This window comes from Alligator mississippiensis, chromosome 10 (assembly GCF_030867095.1).
Source record: "Alligator mississippiensis isolate rAllMis1 chromosome 10, rAllMis1, whole genome shotgun sequence".
Classification (NCBI taxonomy): Eukaryota; Metazoa; Chordata; order Crocodylia; family Alligatoridae; genus Alligator; species Alligator mississippiensis.
This window is the reverse complement of record NC_081833.1, coordinates 21357509-21369853: the sequence shown is the minus strand read 5'-3', so window position 1 is coordinate 21369853 and position 12345 is coordinate 21357509. Positions and strand designations below refer to the sequence as shown.

Sequence of the window (12345 nt, the reverse complement as noted above, 5' to 3'; positions counted from 1 at the left end):
GTATTTCAACAAAGAGGTCAGGGCTGAAGATTGGACAGTGTGTCTACATCTCTTTCTGTGACCTGTCTATGGCTGTTTTCTATCCAAACCCAGGAGTTATGTTCATGACTGGCTGTATTTTGAGTGCTCCTAACACTGCGTAAATATGTGGGAATGTTCACTATAAAACTGATACTCTAATAGAGTGGCCTTCTCATTTTCCTTTTATTCTCCTTAGAATTCCTACCAAATTGGTACAAATGTAATGCAACCTATAGTTTAATGCAACCTGTGGGTGTGTGTGTGTTTTAATGAAAACTGAGCAGGGTGTTTCTCTTGCTGCCAGAGCTCTCGGAGAAGCGATGACGATGCCTTAGAAGAACAAATCAGGAGAACAAGTGAAGACTCAAGAGCCCTGAGGGAGTTAATGGAGGGAGAAAGGGGGAAACTGAGGCAAAGCCTAGAAGAGCTCCAGCGGCTTCACAGCCAGGTAAGCAGTCCCTGCACTTTGAGGGAAGAAGATTCCAAGGACTCTCTAGAGGGAGCTTTGGAATATGGGAGTTTGGCATGTTCTTCTAGGACCCTATTGTGCAAGTGAACACAGCCCTGTAAGAATACATATTCAGTAACCCAGTATTGTTCTTCCAAGTGTGGGTCAGCGTGGATTCTACTGCAAGTGTGTCAGCACTTCATGCACATGAGATTGGAGGTTTTTAATAAGTATCTATAGGGGTTGCAGAGGGGCATTTCACTTCATTGTGCTCTCATACAAGCCTACAAAGGGTAAAGCAGCCACGATCTTCATTCATTTCCCTCTTACCATCTGTAGCAGCAAGACAGAGCCAGCAAATGTCTAATCCACCTGTCTTCAATATTTCTTCAAAACTATCCCAATTTTTTTAGGATTTCTGGTCTCTTATACTCAACTGCCATTAATTAATCTGACCTATCTGGACCAAAAGCTTTCTGGTCAAAACCCCACAGTGTACATGGCTTCTTAATATGGTGAACACAAGGCCCCTGGGCTTCAAGACCCATCAGTCCCACAGTTAGCTAATGCCCCTTGATGGATGGACATAGTGGGTGCATCTACACATGCAATTAATTTGAAATAATAAACTCTGGAGCAGTTTGAGCTGGAGTAAACAACTTCCAGGCCCAGCATCTACATGTGTGCCTGGGACTACAGCAATTTGAGCCAGGGTGGAGCAGTTTACACCAGGGATGTTCCTGCCCTGCTCTGCTCCAGGTGGCAGCAGCGGATGGTGGAGGGGCTGGCAGGGGCACAAAGGTGCTGAAAGTGCAGAGCCATGTGGCTAGGCAGCAGGCAGGAGTCTGGTCCCATCATGCCTGGGCTAATCCGGCACAATTTAGGCCCATGGTCAGCAGCTTACACATGCATTTAACCTCATTATTACTCCACTGTAAAATAGTACTGTCCCCAACAGTACAATCTTACTGCAGTGTTAATTAGTTTACTGCAGCCTAATATCATCACTTGTGTAGGTGGTGACACTTCACTCCAAAGCTACTTAGTCTACTCTGCAGTAAAGCACATGTGTAGATGTGGCCAGTAAGTGTCTTTTTGTTCCTGGTGAAAACACACATTTGGACCAAGTATGTTCATCCTTTGTTTCTAGAATACACAAGTTAACAGTCCATAAAAGTTTTGTAAGATCCTGATTAAATGATATCCAGAATTCTACTAATGGACAAACCAGCATCATCCCGACACCACATTGAACAGAAGAGTAACATCTGAGACTGGTGCAAAGAAGATGACACAAAGGAAAGATCTTGAACCAATATTGGCTCCTATGTCCCCACCCATAGGTCTAGCTAAAACATATATACCAGCACCAGTATCTTTAATGCCTGAAGCTAGATACTAAAATAAGCTATTCCAGACTCTGAATCAGAAGTTCAAGACAGAGTTTGGTGTTCTTTCCAAAGGCTTTGCAGTATCTGCCTCTTATGGGAGAAGTCCACTAAACCCTGTATAACAATGGTGGCTTGTAGAAGGAATAGACTGTAGCAAACCAAACTTCACAGGCATTGGTTTTCCACTGATGCACACCAGTCAGCACTAATTCTGGCCTCAAATGATGAAACTAAAGAAGAAATTGAATCTGCTGTCTGCCCCAATACCCCTATCTGCACTGATCCAGACTTCAGTAGTAACAATATTTTATCAGAACTGCACCAGACTCCTGCCTGCTCACTTAGGTTGCATTCTGTCCTTGTCATCAGAGAATCCCCTCTCCTGTGGTTTAACTGACATTATCAAGAACTACCTATATGGTTCTCCTCCAGGTTTAAGTCATTATGAGCCCATCAAGACTGTCACTAGACTGGTCAACACCCAGTTAATTGGTCTTAAAGTATGGTTCTTTGGATGTACAATTGACCACTGTCACAGGCATTGAATTACATGGGCTTAACCAACTTGTTCCCAAAGTCACACTCAACAGTAGGAGAAAATCTATATATTTTAGACATCTCCAAAGTTTTTCTGTAATACCTCAAGAAGACCAAGTCTTCAGGTTCTCTCCTGCCTACTTCTGAGCATACCAGCACACCAAAAGGCCAATAGAAGAATCTCAAAGCAAAGCACAATATAATTATACCTCTTATAAAATGGTTGCTTCTGCCTGCTCAAGATATATGCCAATCTCTGACATTTGCAAGGTAGCTAGCAGGCACAACTAACTCTTTCTCCCACTGTTCACCTGATAAGGTAATCGGGTTACATGCCATATTTGGAAGAGCAGAGCTTCCCTCGCTGCTTTATTGATATCAACTAAACCTATTAATTTCCGCAATCTAGAGAGGATGCTATTTACCTGTCACCTGCAGTGGATCCATGCTAGCAAACTCTTCAAGAAGAAGACAGTTGCTCATCCTACAGTAGCATAGGTTCTTTGAGATGTTGTTTTCCAAGTGGATCTTACAACTCAACCCTCATCTCTGCTTTTAGTAGTCCTCTCCAATATGAGCTTAAAATATGAGGGAATAGAGGAAAGGTTGCAACCCATCCATCCTTTTTGCCGCCTTAGGGGGCCACTAGAAAGTACAGGCCCAGTAGATGCTATTAGAAGAATACTCTGAGCTGGCACACATGGGGCTCATGCATACCAGTGGTGGGTTCCACATCACGTCTTGAAGAATCATAGTTACTAAAGTATAAGTCTCTCTTTGTCACATGGAAGAAAAATCAAAACATTGTTTGTTTTTAGTGCTAAAGAAGAAAAATGAGCACAGAAATGACTGCTCTGTTCTATTCCCACCAAGTGATGCTTAAAATATATCTGCAGGTATTGAAATCAATAAAGGGCAGTGCCTTCTCTTCTGTCTTATGGGATGGGTGACATTAGATGCATTTAACAGCAGTTGCCAAGCAGAAGAATCTATGAAATAAGAAACCAGTTGTTCTTCTTAGATTTTTCCCATGTTATAAACTTCCTTGTTGCTGCTGAACAGAGCATCAGTTATAGGTTCAGGACATTCTGTGAGCTTTCCAGGCCCCTGCCTTCAGTTTGGTTCCTCTTCTGTGAAAAAAAGAGCTCCTGCCATGTCTTACAAGTTAAGAAGTGCTAACTGTGCTGACTCAGGGCAAGGTATTGGGGCTCAATAGCCTTCCTATTCAGAAATAAGGATGGTGACTTCCCCAGTCAGGGCCATCTTAACACAAGTAAATGAAGTGTCTGATTTATATATTTATGAGAGTACTTTTCCTTTAACTTGCTTGGTAGTTTCATAGCGAACAGCTTGCATGCTATTAGGAAAGGGTTAAACATGGAGAATAATTGTGTTGAAACCAGGGACTTCCTGTGGATGAAGGATGTGCTTCCAGTGATATTTCAGCCAGAATGGGCACCTTTGTGCAGTTAATTCCACTGTAAGCCACACTTACTTCTCAAAGTTTAATACCCCTTTCTGGACACAAGGAAATCCAATTTTTTATTACTTTAGTCTTGTGAATGTGTCTTACTTCTGGTCTGGGAGTTAAGACTTAAGAGCCATCAGTGAAAACACCCTCTCAGTTGTTCTCTTACTTGTCACATCACCTTCTTCAAAAGCAGATTTTTGTGTATATGATCCCTGCCCCAGTCTGGTCCTGCCCAGAAGTGCGTTCATGGGATATGCATCCCCTCTGCCATCCTAGTACATTAGGACACAGATCATGCATGTGCAGGTAGTTCTTAATGTGCAGTGATTTTCCAAATTAAGCACAAGACACTTGGCTGTTTGCTACTGCTTTTCCTTCACAGGGCACTGCTCCTCCACTCAGCTGGAGCTCATCAGCAGTCCTATACAGTTGATCCAAGAATGGTGCCTTTGAAATTAAAAGCTGCAGCAGATAGCTGGAGCACCTCAGTGGTCCAACACAGCTGTCTATCACAGCTCTGTGTATCTCCAGTTAGTCTGTAGACCTGCATCTTCACAGTGAGCAAAGAGCCTAACCCTATGAAATATCTGGGTTCTGCTGAATCAATGGGAGTATCCGAGTGGTGAATACCATTTGGCTGTCTTGCTTCTTCCAAAGATTTATATGAGAATTCTGTGGATTGCCAATATTCAGAAACAAGAATTAGGTTGCATCATAGAAGGTTTCCAAGGTGGTAATGATGTAGGTTTAGTAATGGAGGATGTGTCTTGTAGATAGGGAGGCTAGATGTGTACAATAGTTGCAGAGTTGTGCTAATGCAGTCCTGTCATGATTTGACACCCTATTTATTCACTTTGGACTAGAACAAAGGGTAACTAATGTCTCAGATTAGTACTTTTACATGTATTTACCATCTAATTAAGATGCTGATGTGTGCTAGTAACCCATTCCTCTGAGCTGAATGGATGTTTTTTTTTTCATGTCACCACTCTCAAATACGTTTCTGTTTAACTTCTTGCTGTTTCTAAAGAGATGGTGGCAGGGAAATATCTCTGCTACTTCCAGATGACTGTTTGTGAAAATTTGATCCATAATAACATCAAGAAAAGAAGAGAAACCAGACTGCAGCCTTAAATCACACTTGAGTTACATGAGCCACTTTGAGGAGGTAACATTTCTACAGTGACTACAGTGACTTCAGTGACTCTTATGCAGTTAAGATCATGAGATCACAGTTCGTACCTCATAGTAGATCATGTCAACTGGAGTGGAGCATTTACCTGCATTACAATGACCATGAGCATTACAATGACCTTTAATGCTAACCCTGCCCAATTTTAGATGCAACTGAGGAGAGTTGTTGCCATTTGATGGCTGGTGACACCACATCCATTGGCAAGTTTCAGCCTTGTTCCTCACAGGAAGGTATCGGCACTTCAGCTGTTACCTTCATTGGCAGCCTTAGCAGAAGCAAAAGTTTGAGCCCAGAGCCTGAAAACTCACCCCTTTAAGAAGTGGTTCATTCTGATCACAGCTGAGGCACAAGTACAAAAGCAGCCACCCACCATTTGTGCTGCTTCTTTTGGGTATACAGAATTTTTGTTTTCAAGTCTGTCAATTTGCACTTTTCACCAGGGGTAAATTAATCTGAGAGAGAGAACAAATGTTTTATAGAGCTCCTTTCTTTTTGTGACAGGTGACACTGCTGAGCGTGGAAATGACTGCACTGAAAGAAGAAAGGGATAGACTTCGAGGGTCAACTGAAGATAAAGAGATAAATGAACAGCTTCTGAAGGCCATCAGGGATCGAGATGAGGCCATTGCCAAGTAATCAGACTTGCATCTAAACCCAGAGACTAGAGAAGGGCTACAGTCTCAGGATTTCCCCATCAGTTTGTTCAAGGCAGTAGGTGCTTTTGGGGTAGCTTTGTTGCTGCACTGCTACCAGTAAATTGGCAATCAGTCCTCCCACTATTTCTAAGTGTCAGTGACGGGGCATAAGGTCTTGACCATACCAGTTGTCTATAACTGGCAGTTCTGTTCCTTCTCATATGAAAGAAACTCTGAAAATCTTGTTTCTGGAGATTTTAAGGACAGATCATTTTGACAAGCCAAGGGATGGCTATTGTCCATTTAAGAAGGAGGTACAACTATTTGGACTGGCCCCATTCATCTTATTTTTCCTTTTCTCTTCTAGCCAAATAATCCTTGCTTTCTTTCCCTACATGTATCTGCTACTGTACCTTCTCCAGCATGTTCCTTCTGTTTTGCTGTAATTCTTCATTACAGCTCTGCTGCTATAATCCTCTGGTTCCTCAGTTGTTTCTGTCTTTTTTCCTTATTTTACCCATCCTATTCCTCTGCTCCTGGCTACTTTTGCTTTCCTTTCCTTCTTTTACTCTGGGTTCTCTGTGCAACCCTCTTACTACCTCCCCTCTGCCCCCCCGGTTAACTGACCTGATTTTAGTATTTTTTGCCTAGTTTTTTTTTTTTTTCCTTAATGCCAGTTCCTTTCCCCATTGCACTGCTGGGTTTTTGGCAGGCTAAGAGGGAACAAAGAATTCAGGTCACCAGGCACTGAAGAAAGAAAAGCGGGGGCAAAAACGCTTGTGTTTTGTTTCTTCTGGATCAGAGGAGACACTTCCTTTAATCTCTTCTGAGAGAGAGAAAGGACAGAATAATGCCAGCCCACTTTCTTAAGGCATTGCCTAATCCTCCCTGTGTTGGCTAAAGAAGAAAGCACATAAAAGCGTGTTTTTGAGGGGAGAGGGTAGCTGAATAGGCATTTACAATTGCTCATTTTCTTTTAACGACAATCATCTGCCAAGCATTCTTTGTGGTATTTAGGGAAGGGCACCAAATTCCTTTAGAGCGCCATTGTAACAACTCCATCTGTTGGCAGAAGTTGGGAACATCCCAGCTGCTGATGTTTGGTGCAAAAGACTTGTTCTGACATTTAACAGCAGTGTGGGTTGCCGGTTCTGTTGTATCTATGGCAACTAGCTGCCACTCGGGGGATGTATAAATTCCACTGTTAATATCCAGGCAGTGATGGGGAATTTTACGAGAGAGAGATTTCTGAGACACTCGGACTTTTCTGGCTTTCACTGGAAATCTGCAGATTCTTTGCTGTTCAGATGATCTGTGTGCCGAGCTGTTAAAATGTATGGCTAATTGTCCTAAAGCCAAAGGAACATACTGGAAGTGAGCCTAGAAGGGTTTATATGGCTGTCTGTGTGTTACTCTAACAGAGGGAATATGTGCAGCAGTAGCTGTAAGCAAATGTAGACAATGGGTAAAGTGCTGGAGATGAGCATATACGTATGTGCGCAGGTGTAAACAAGCAGGTCTCTGACACCTAGGTATCATCATCTGCCAAATATGAACCCCCCCCCAACTTCAAAGCATGGATGCCTTAGAGCTCCAGTGCAATAGTTAAAAGAATATTTTAACATGGGCAAAATAACATATTTTCCACTACTCACAAGAGGCTGAAAGAAAAATTCAGCCCAAGGCAGACATCTGGCATGGAAAATTTCAGCACAAACAGTTGTTTAAGTTTGGCAGAGTTTTATAAACAACGGCAAAGAGTCTTTTGATGGGAGCTGTTGGGCAACTTAAGTTTAGGTGGCATTACCAACTCTGCCTGTAACATAAACAATTCCTAGCCTGCTTTTGGCAGACCAGTGGAATGGAGTTGCAATTGTAGATGGATTGGATATGGTTAATACAAATATCAGAGCAAATTGTTGCATCTAACATTTGCAACCATAACATTTTTGGCAGCTCACTTTTTTATCATGGGGAACAGAGAGAAGTCAAATATAAGCCTTAAGAAGGTCAGGGTCCTACTCTATAAATTGTATACATTTGCTATATTATGTCCAGCATCCCATCCCCCTCTCCAGAACAGTATTCTCCTTCTGATGAGGCCTCTCACACCTGGAGACTTACTAACCTAGTCCCTTCTTCAGGAAATGCAGTCTCCTTTTCATTATGCTAAGAAAAGTTGGAACAGTCCCTCCACCGACTATTCAGTGCCTTTGGCCAACCACATGTTAGGCTTTTCTTCCCTATGATGTGTCTACTCAATGTCTTGAATAGAAATCAGTAAGGTGGTTCCCAAAGCTGGGAGGAAATTGATCTAGATTAAAAGTGAATTGTGCTCTGATATTGTTCATGTCTTGATTTTTCAGGAAGAGTGCAGTAGAAATGGAACTAGCCAAGTGTAAGATTGACATGATGTCTCTGAACAGTGAGCTGCTGGATGCCATTCAGCAGAAAGTGAACCTCTCGCAGCAGCTTGAGGCATGGCAGGTAGGTGATGCAAAGCATCAGTTCAAAGTGTTGGTGGACAGCACCTACATATCTGGACTCAGGGGGATATAATGGCTGAGGAAGAGGGTTCCATAAGCTGACTCATCCTCTGTGCTCGTGGTACAGCCCAAATCTGGAACACTTGGAAGCCAAGAGTTAATTCTTTCTCAGAAGCAGTACTACTGGTATGAAAGGCTCAAGCTGCAGACCTACCGGCAGCCTCACAGTTAATGTAAAGAAAGTGGTCTCTGATCTTGGATCCTGGCAGCTCGTGATTGTTACAGTAGACTGATTTGAATTAATTATGCAGAATCACCTGTTTAAATATGAAACTAGGGAAACTATAGGGACTAAATCTAATTTCACAGTTACACATTGCCATGGTGACAGATGCTCCTCCTCAAAACTCAGCTCCATCTTTCCACCCACTCTGATTGGCTCAGTCTCTGGCAAGTGAATGTAGAAAAATATGGCTGTGCAAAGACCAAGATTATTTAACCCAGGTTTCCTACATCTGTAGATCAGTAATACTGCCCGTCTCAGTGGCACACACTCCTGTCTGAACAGCATGCCAATGATTTGAGGTCATTTACATGTCCCAAGTCTAATTATTTTCCAAAAACTCAGACTGAAATCCCTGTATCTCCATTTTATACAGTGAACAGACTTGCCAGTGGCAAGAAAGCTCTTAATGTCCATTTGAAGATACTCATAGAAAAGGATCTTTTTTGCTTTTTTAAAATTTTTAATAAAAAAAGTCTAGCTAGATGGAAAAGTGAGAACTTGATTCCACTCCAAAATTGGGGTAAAATGTTTGGCTTAGTTTCATCCACCTTGTGGGGTCAGTGGTACCACAATCATGTAATGCCAGAGACCATGGATTTATAAGCTACAAATCTGGACAAATGGCATAGAAGAAGGGCTTTGTAAAGAAAGAGACAAACAGATGGAAAGAGAGAACAAAGAAAAAGGCAGAGAGAGAGACTGGAAAAGAAAGATCTCTGGCGTGTAGCTTCTTACAGAATTATGTAAGAAGTTGGGTGCACTGACTATCCAACCAGACCAGTAGAAATCTCTCCCATACAACCTTTGTCCTGTTTCAACTCCACTGTGTTTTCGTTTCTCTCTTTCTCCTGCTTACAGTTTGCTTCCTCAGGGCTTTTTACTATCTGGCTCCTTTGGTTTCTGATCTAGTGGCCTTTCTCAGTTCCTGTACCAACAGCTTTAGTCGTACACCCCTCCTGCCTTTGAGGTGAGCTCCCACCCTCTATTTCATCTGCCTCATTCACTCTTCTGTCACATCCAAAACCAATGTTTCATTCTTTCACAGAATGAGTGTGTCCAACAAAATACACTAGCCTCTGTTCCATTCAGTACTTCCATTACCTCTTCCATCATCTGTGATCATATTGATGCAGTGAAAGATGCCAGTTTCGAATTCACTGCCGGTCTCTGGTAGCTGTGATGTTTTAACATCTGATTTCCTCTCCAAACCTTAACATATAATCCTGAAGATCCACTGAAGTTTGTGGGAATCTTATTAACTTTAACAGGAGCCAGACTAGCTCTGTAACGAGTAACATTCGATCTTCAGTTATGCTTGTGCAGTCAAGTGACTTCACTGACATTGAAATGTTGCAGAGGAGAAATGACAGCAGATGTCTTATGGACTTTGCACAAATCTTATTATTCAGTTGGTAGCTGACCTGTTCCTTTCCACGGGTATGAACAGAAAGATGTGGTTTTACATTTACAATAATGTTTATGCAGGCTGGTTGAGGAATAAATTGCTTCAAGAAATGGTATTTTCTGAATAGTATGTTGTTGTTTTTGTGCCCAATCCTGAACTCCTGCTTTCAAAACTTCACTAGGAGTTTGATGTAAGGACAGCAGACTTGAACGCTTCCAGCATGGTTTTTGCCGATTTTCTTTTAGAAAGTAATAGAGGGGATAATTACCATATACGGTCATCAAAATTAAACTCCACAGAGCTAAATTCAAGTCATTCTATTGTTTTCAGGAGTGTTACACAAGGCATTAATTTCCCCAACAAAATTGAATTAATATTATTCAATAATAATGGGCCAGCACAAAAGAGAGCCTTTTGAACATAATTTAAAAAAACAAGACCTTATTTAATTGTAAGAATTTTATAGTTAAAGCAAAGCAAAATGACTTTAGCTCATAAAGCCAAATTATGCTCTTAAATGTAAAGCCAGAAAACTGTTCTCCTTTCTCCAATTTAGGATAAATAAGTATTGCTTTCCATACAGCTGCAATACTTAAGAATTCTGCATCTAGTTGAAAAGCCAGTCCAAAGTGACTGCCTCTCAAAATGGGGGAAACTTGTTTTTTTCTTTGTTTGCTTGTTTCCTCTGGACTGAAAACAAATACCATACCCACTAATTGCTTATATGCAATTCAGCAAATAAATAAAAAATCTGTCACTTAGCTAGTGAGAATTCCTGTTCTATGCATGTTACCGGGAACTCTTTTCTAGATGGGATAATATGGAGTAGATGTTTTTGTTCAGTGGTGAGGAATACCAGGCAGATAGCCTTTACTGCTGAAATTTAACTGCTCACAAGCTGGGATAGTGCATGCTCTGTGACACTGTCCTGACAGTCTATCTTAACCTTGCCCTAGGAGGGCAACCTCAGTAGTTGGGAAGACAGTTCAGTCTCCATAATGCATTCAGTCCTCCTAACTTCTGATGATAGGAATATTTCTAAAGTTTAGAGGAAAAACTGGATTTTGTAGCAGTCTTTTCAAGGTGACCCCAGCTCTGTTAAAGATTGTGAGGGGAGAATCAATTGTATAGCCTTGTAAACTTGTGCAACATGCATAAAAAGAACAAACACCTGTGTGATTGGAAACTTCAGATTTGGTAGCATCCCACATTAACTCTGCACATGTGATTAGATAGTTACCTACATTGGCCTGAAGTCAGGTGGAAAGCAGGGCAGGGTGGCTAGTCAGCATAAGCCTTCAAAAGCTTGAGCCTCTCTGAACCAGTTAGTCTCTAAGGTGCCACCCTGCCCTGTATTCTTTACACATGTGAGTGTTAATGAGGGAGAAGGCAATGAGGAATCCAGCCTGGGGCATTATATTATAAATCCTTGCAGCTGCCTGTTGAAAATGCACTCAGTGTAATTAGCATGCCTAGAAAAATTATTGGCATGCAGGTTGCTTTTTTCATTTGTAGTCTTATCTTTTAACTGTTTACAACAAAGCAGGTATCAAACCCTGCAGCTAGGGCTGTACAGCTATCCCTAGGCTCTACTTGAATTTCACTGATCTCATTTAGGCCTAGTTATTAATATGGTATTTTCTATATTTAGTACCTGTGTATTTTCTGCCTTGTAGTCTTATTTACAAGAGGCATTTGCTGTTTCCTATTTTATGGTATAATGTCATTTAGTTGTGGTGATGTGGTGAGACTCATTAGCAGTAATATCAGCTATGGAACTCTAAATAGTTTGATCTATATGACTAGACTGGAAAGCACTTGTGCCAAGTCTCCAGATTTACACCTGGCACTAATAGGTTGCAACTTGTGTAAGAAAGAGCAGAACTCTGATTCATAACATCCTCTTTCTACAGGTGTAAACAACTCCTCCTACCTTGCACCTCATGAATCAGGCCCATGATACCTGAGAAAATCCAGTTGTAACTTTTGAGTAGTTTCTTCAGTGCTCAGCTGTCCCTTGACAGCACCAAAAAAAAAATGCCAGTCCTTTGGAGAAGCAGATTGTTTGGCCAGCATAGTGTGCATCTGACTTGACTTATGGTTATCTTTGGGTTTTCCCTGAGCTTGTCTCTAGCAAGGGAAGACTGTTGTCATGAGATAGTCTTGAATACCATTGACACGCCTCCTATATTAATATGTACCACATATAGTATATGCTAAAGAAGGGGCATCCTCCCTCCCCCAACAAATCAATATGCACAAGCACTGTCAATTTTTTCCCTCCACAATCAGACTATTTTATTGAATAAAACTGTTACCATCACTGCACCTTTTCCCATTCCCCTCTTGTTCCTTCCCTGTGTATCCTGTTTGCCAAGTCCTAGGAGCCAGGGATTCCAGCTTCGACATGCACTCTCTCTCTGCCTAACAACAAGTCCCTGACCCTGTGTGCTTTATTTTTTTTTCTTGT

At 41.6% G+C, this 12345-nt stretch overlaps 1 protein-coding gene across 1 annotated transcript in view; it reads left to right on the top strand.

The window, feature by feature from the left end:
- Nucleotides 1–12345, top strand: part of BICDL1 (BICD family like cargo adaptor 1) — a 112764-nt gene that overhangs the window by 93116 nt on the left and 7303 nt on the right. The window contains exons 7-9 of the mRNA XM_014593564.3: nt 326–469; nt 5565–5695; nt 8065–8185. Coding sequence (XP_014449050.1) covers nt 326–469; nt 5565–5695; nt 8065–8185 — 396 coding nt within the window. The remainder of the gene's footprint in view (nt 1–325; nt 470–5564; nt 5696–8064; nt 8186–12345) is intronic.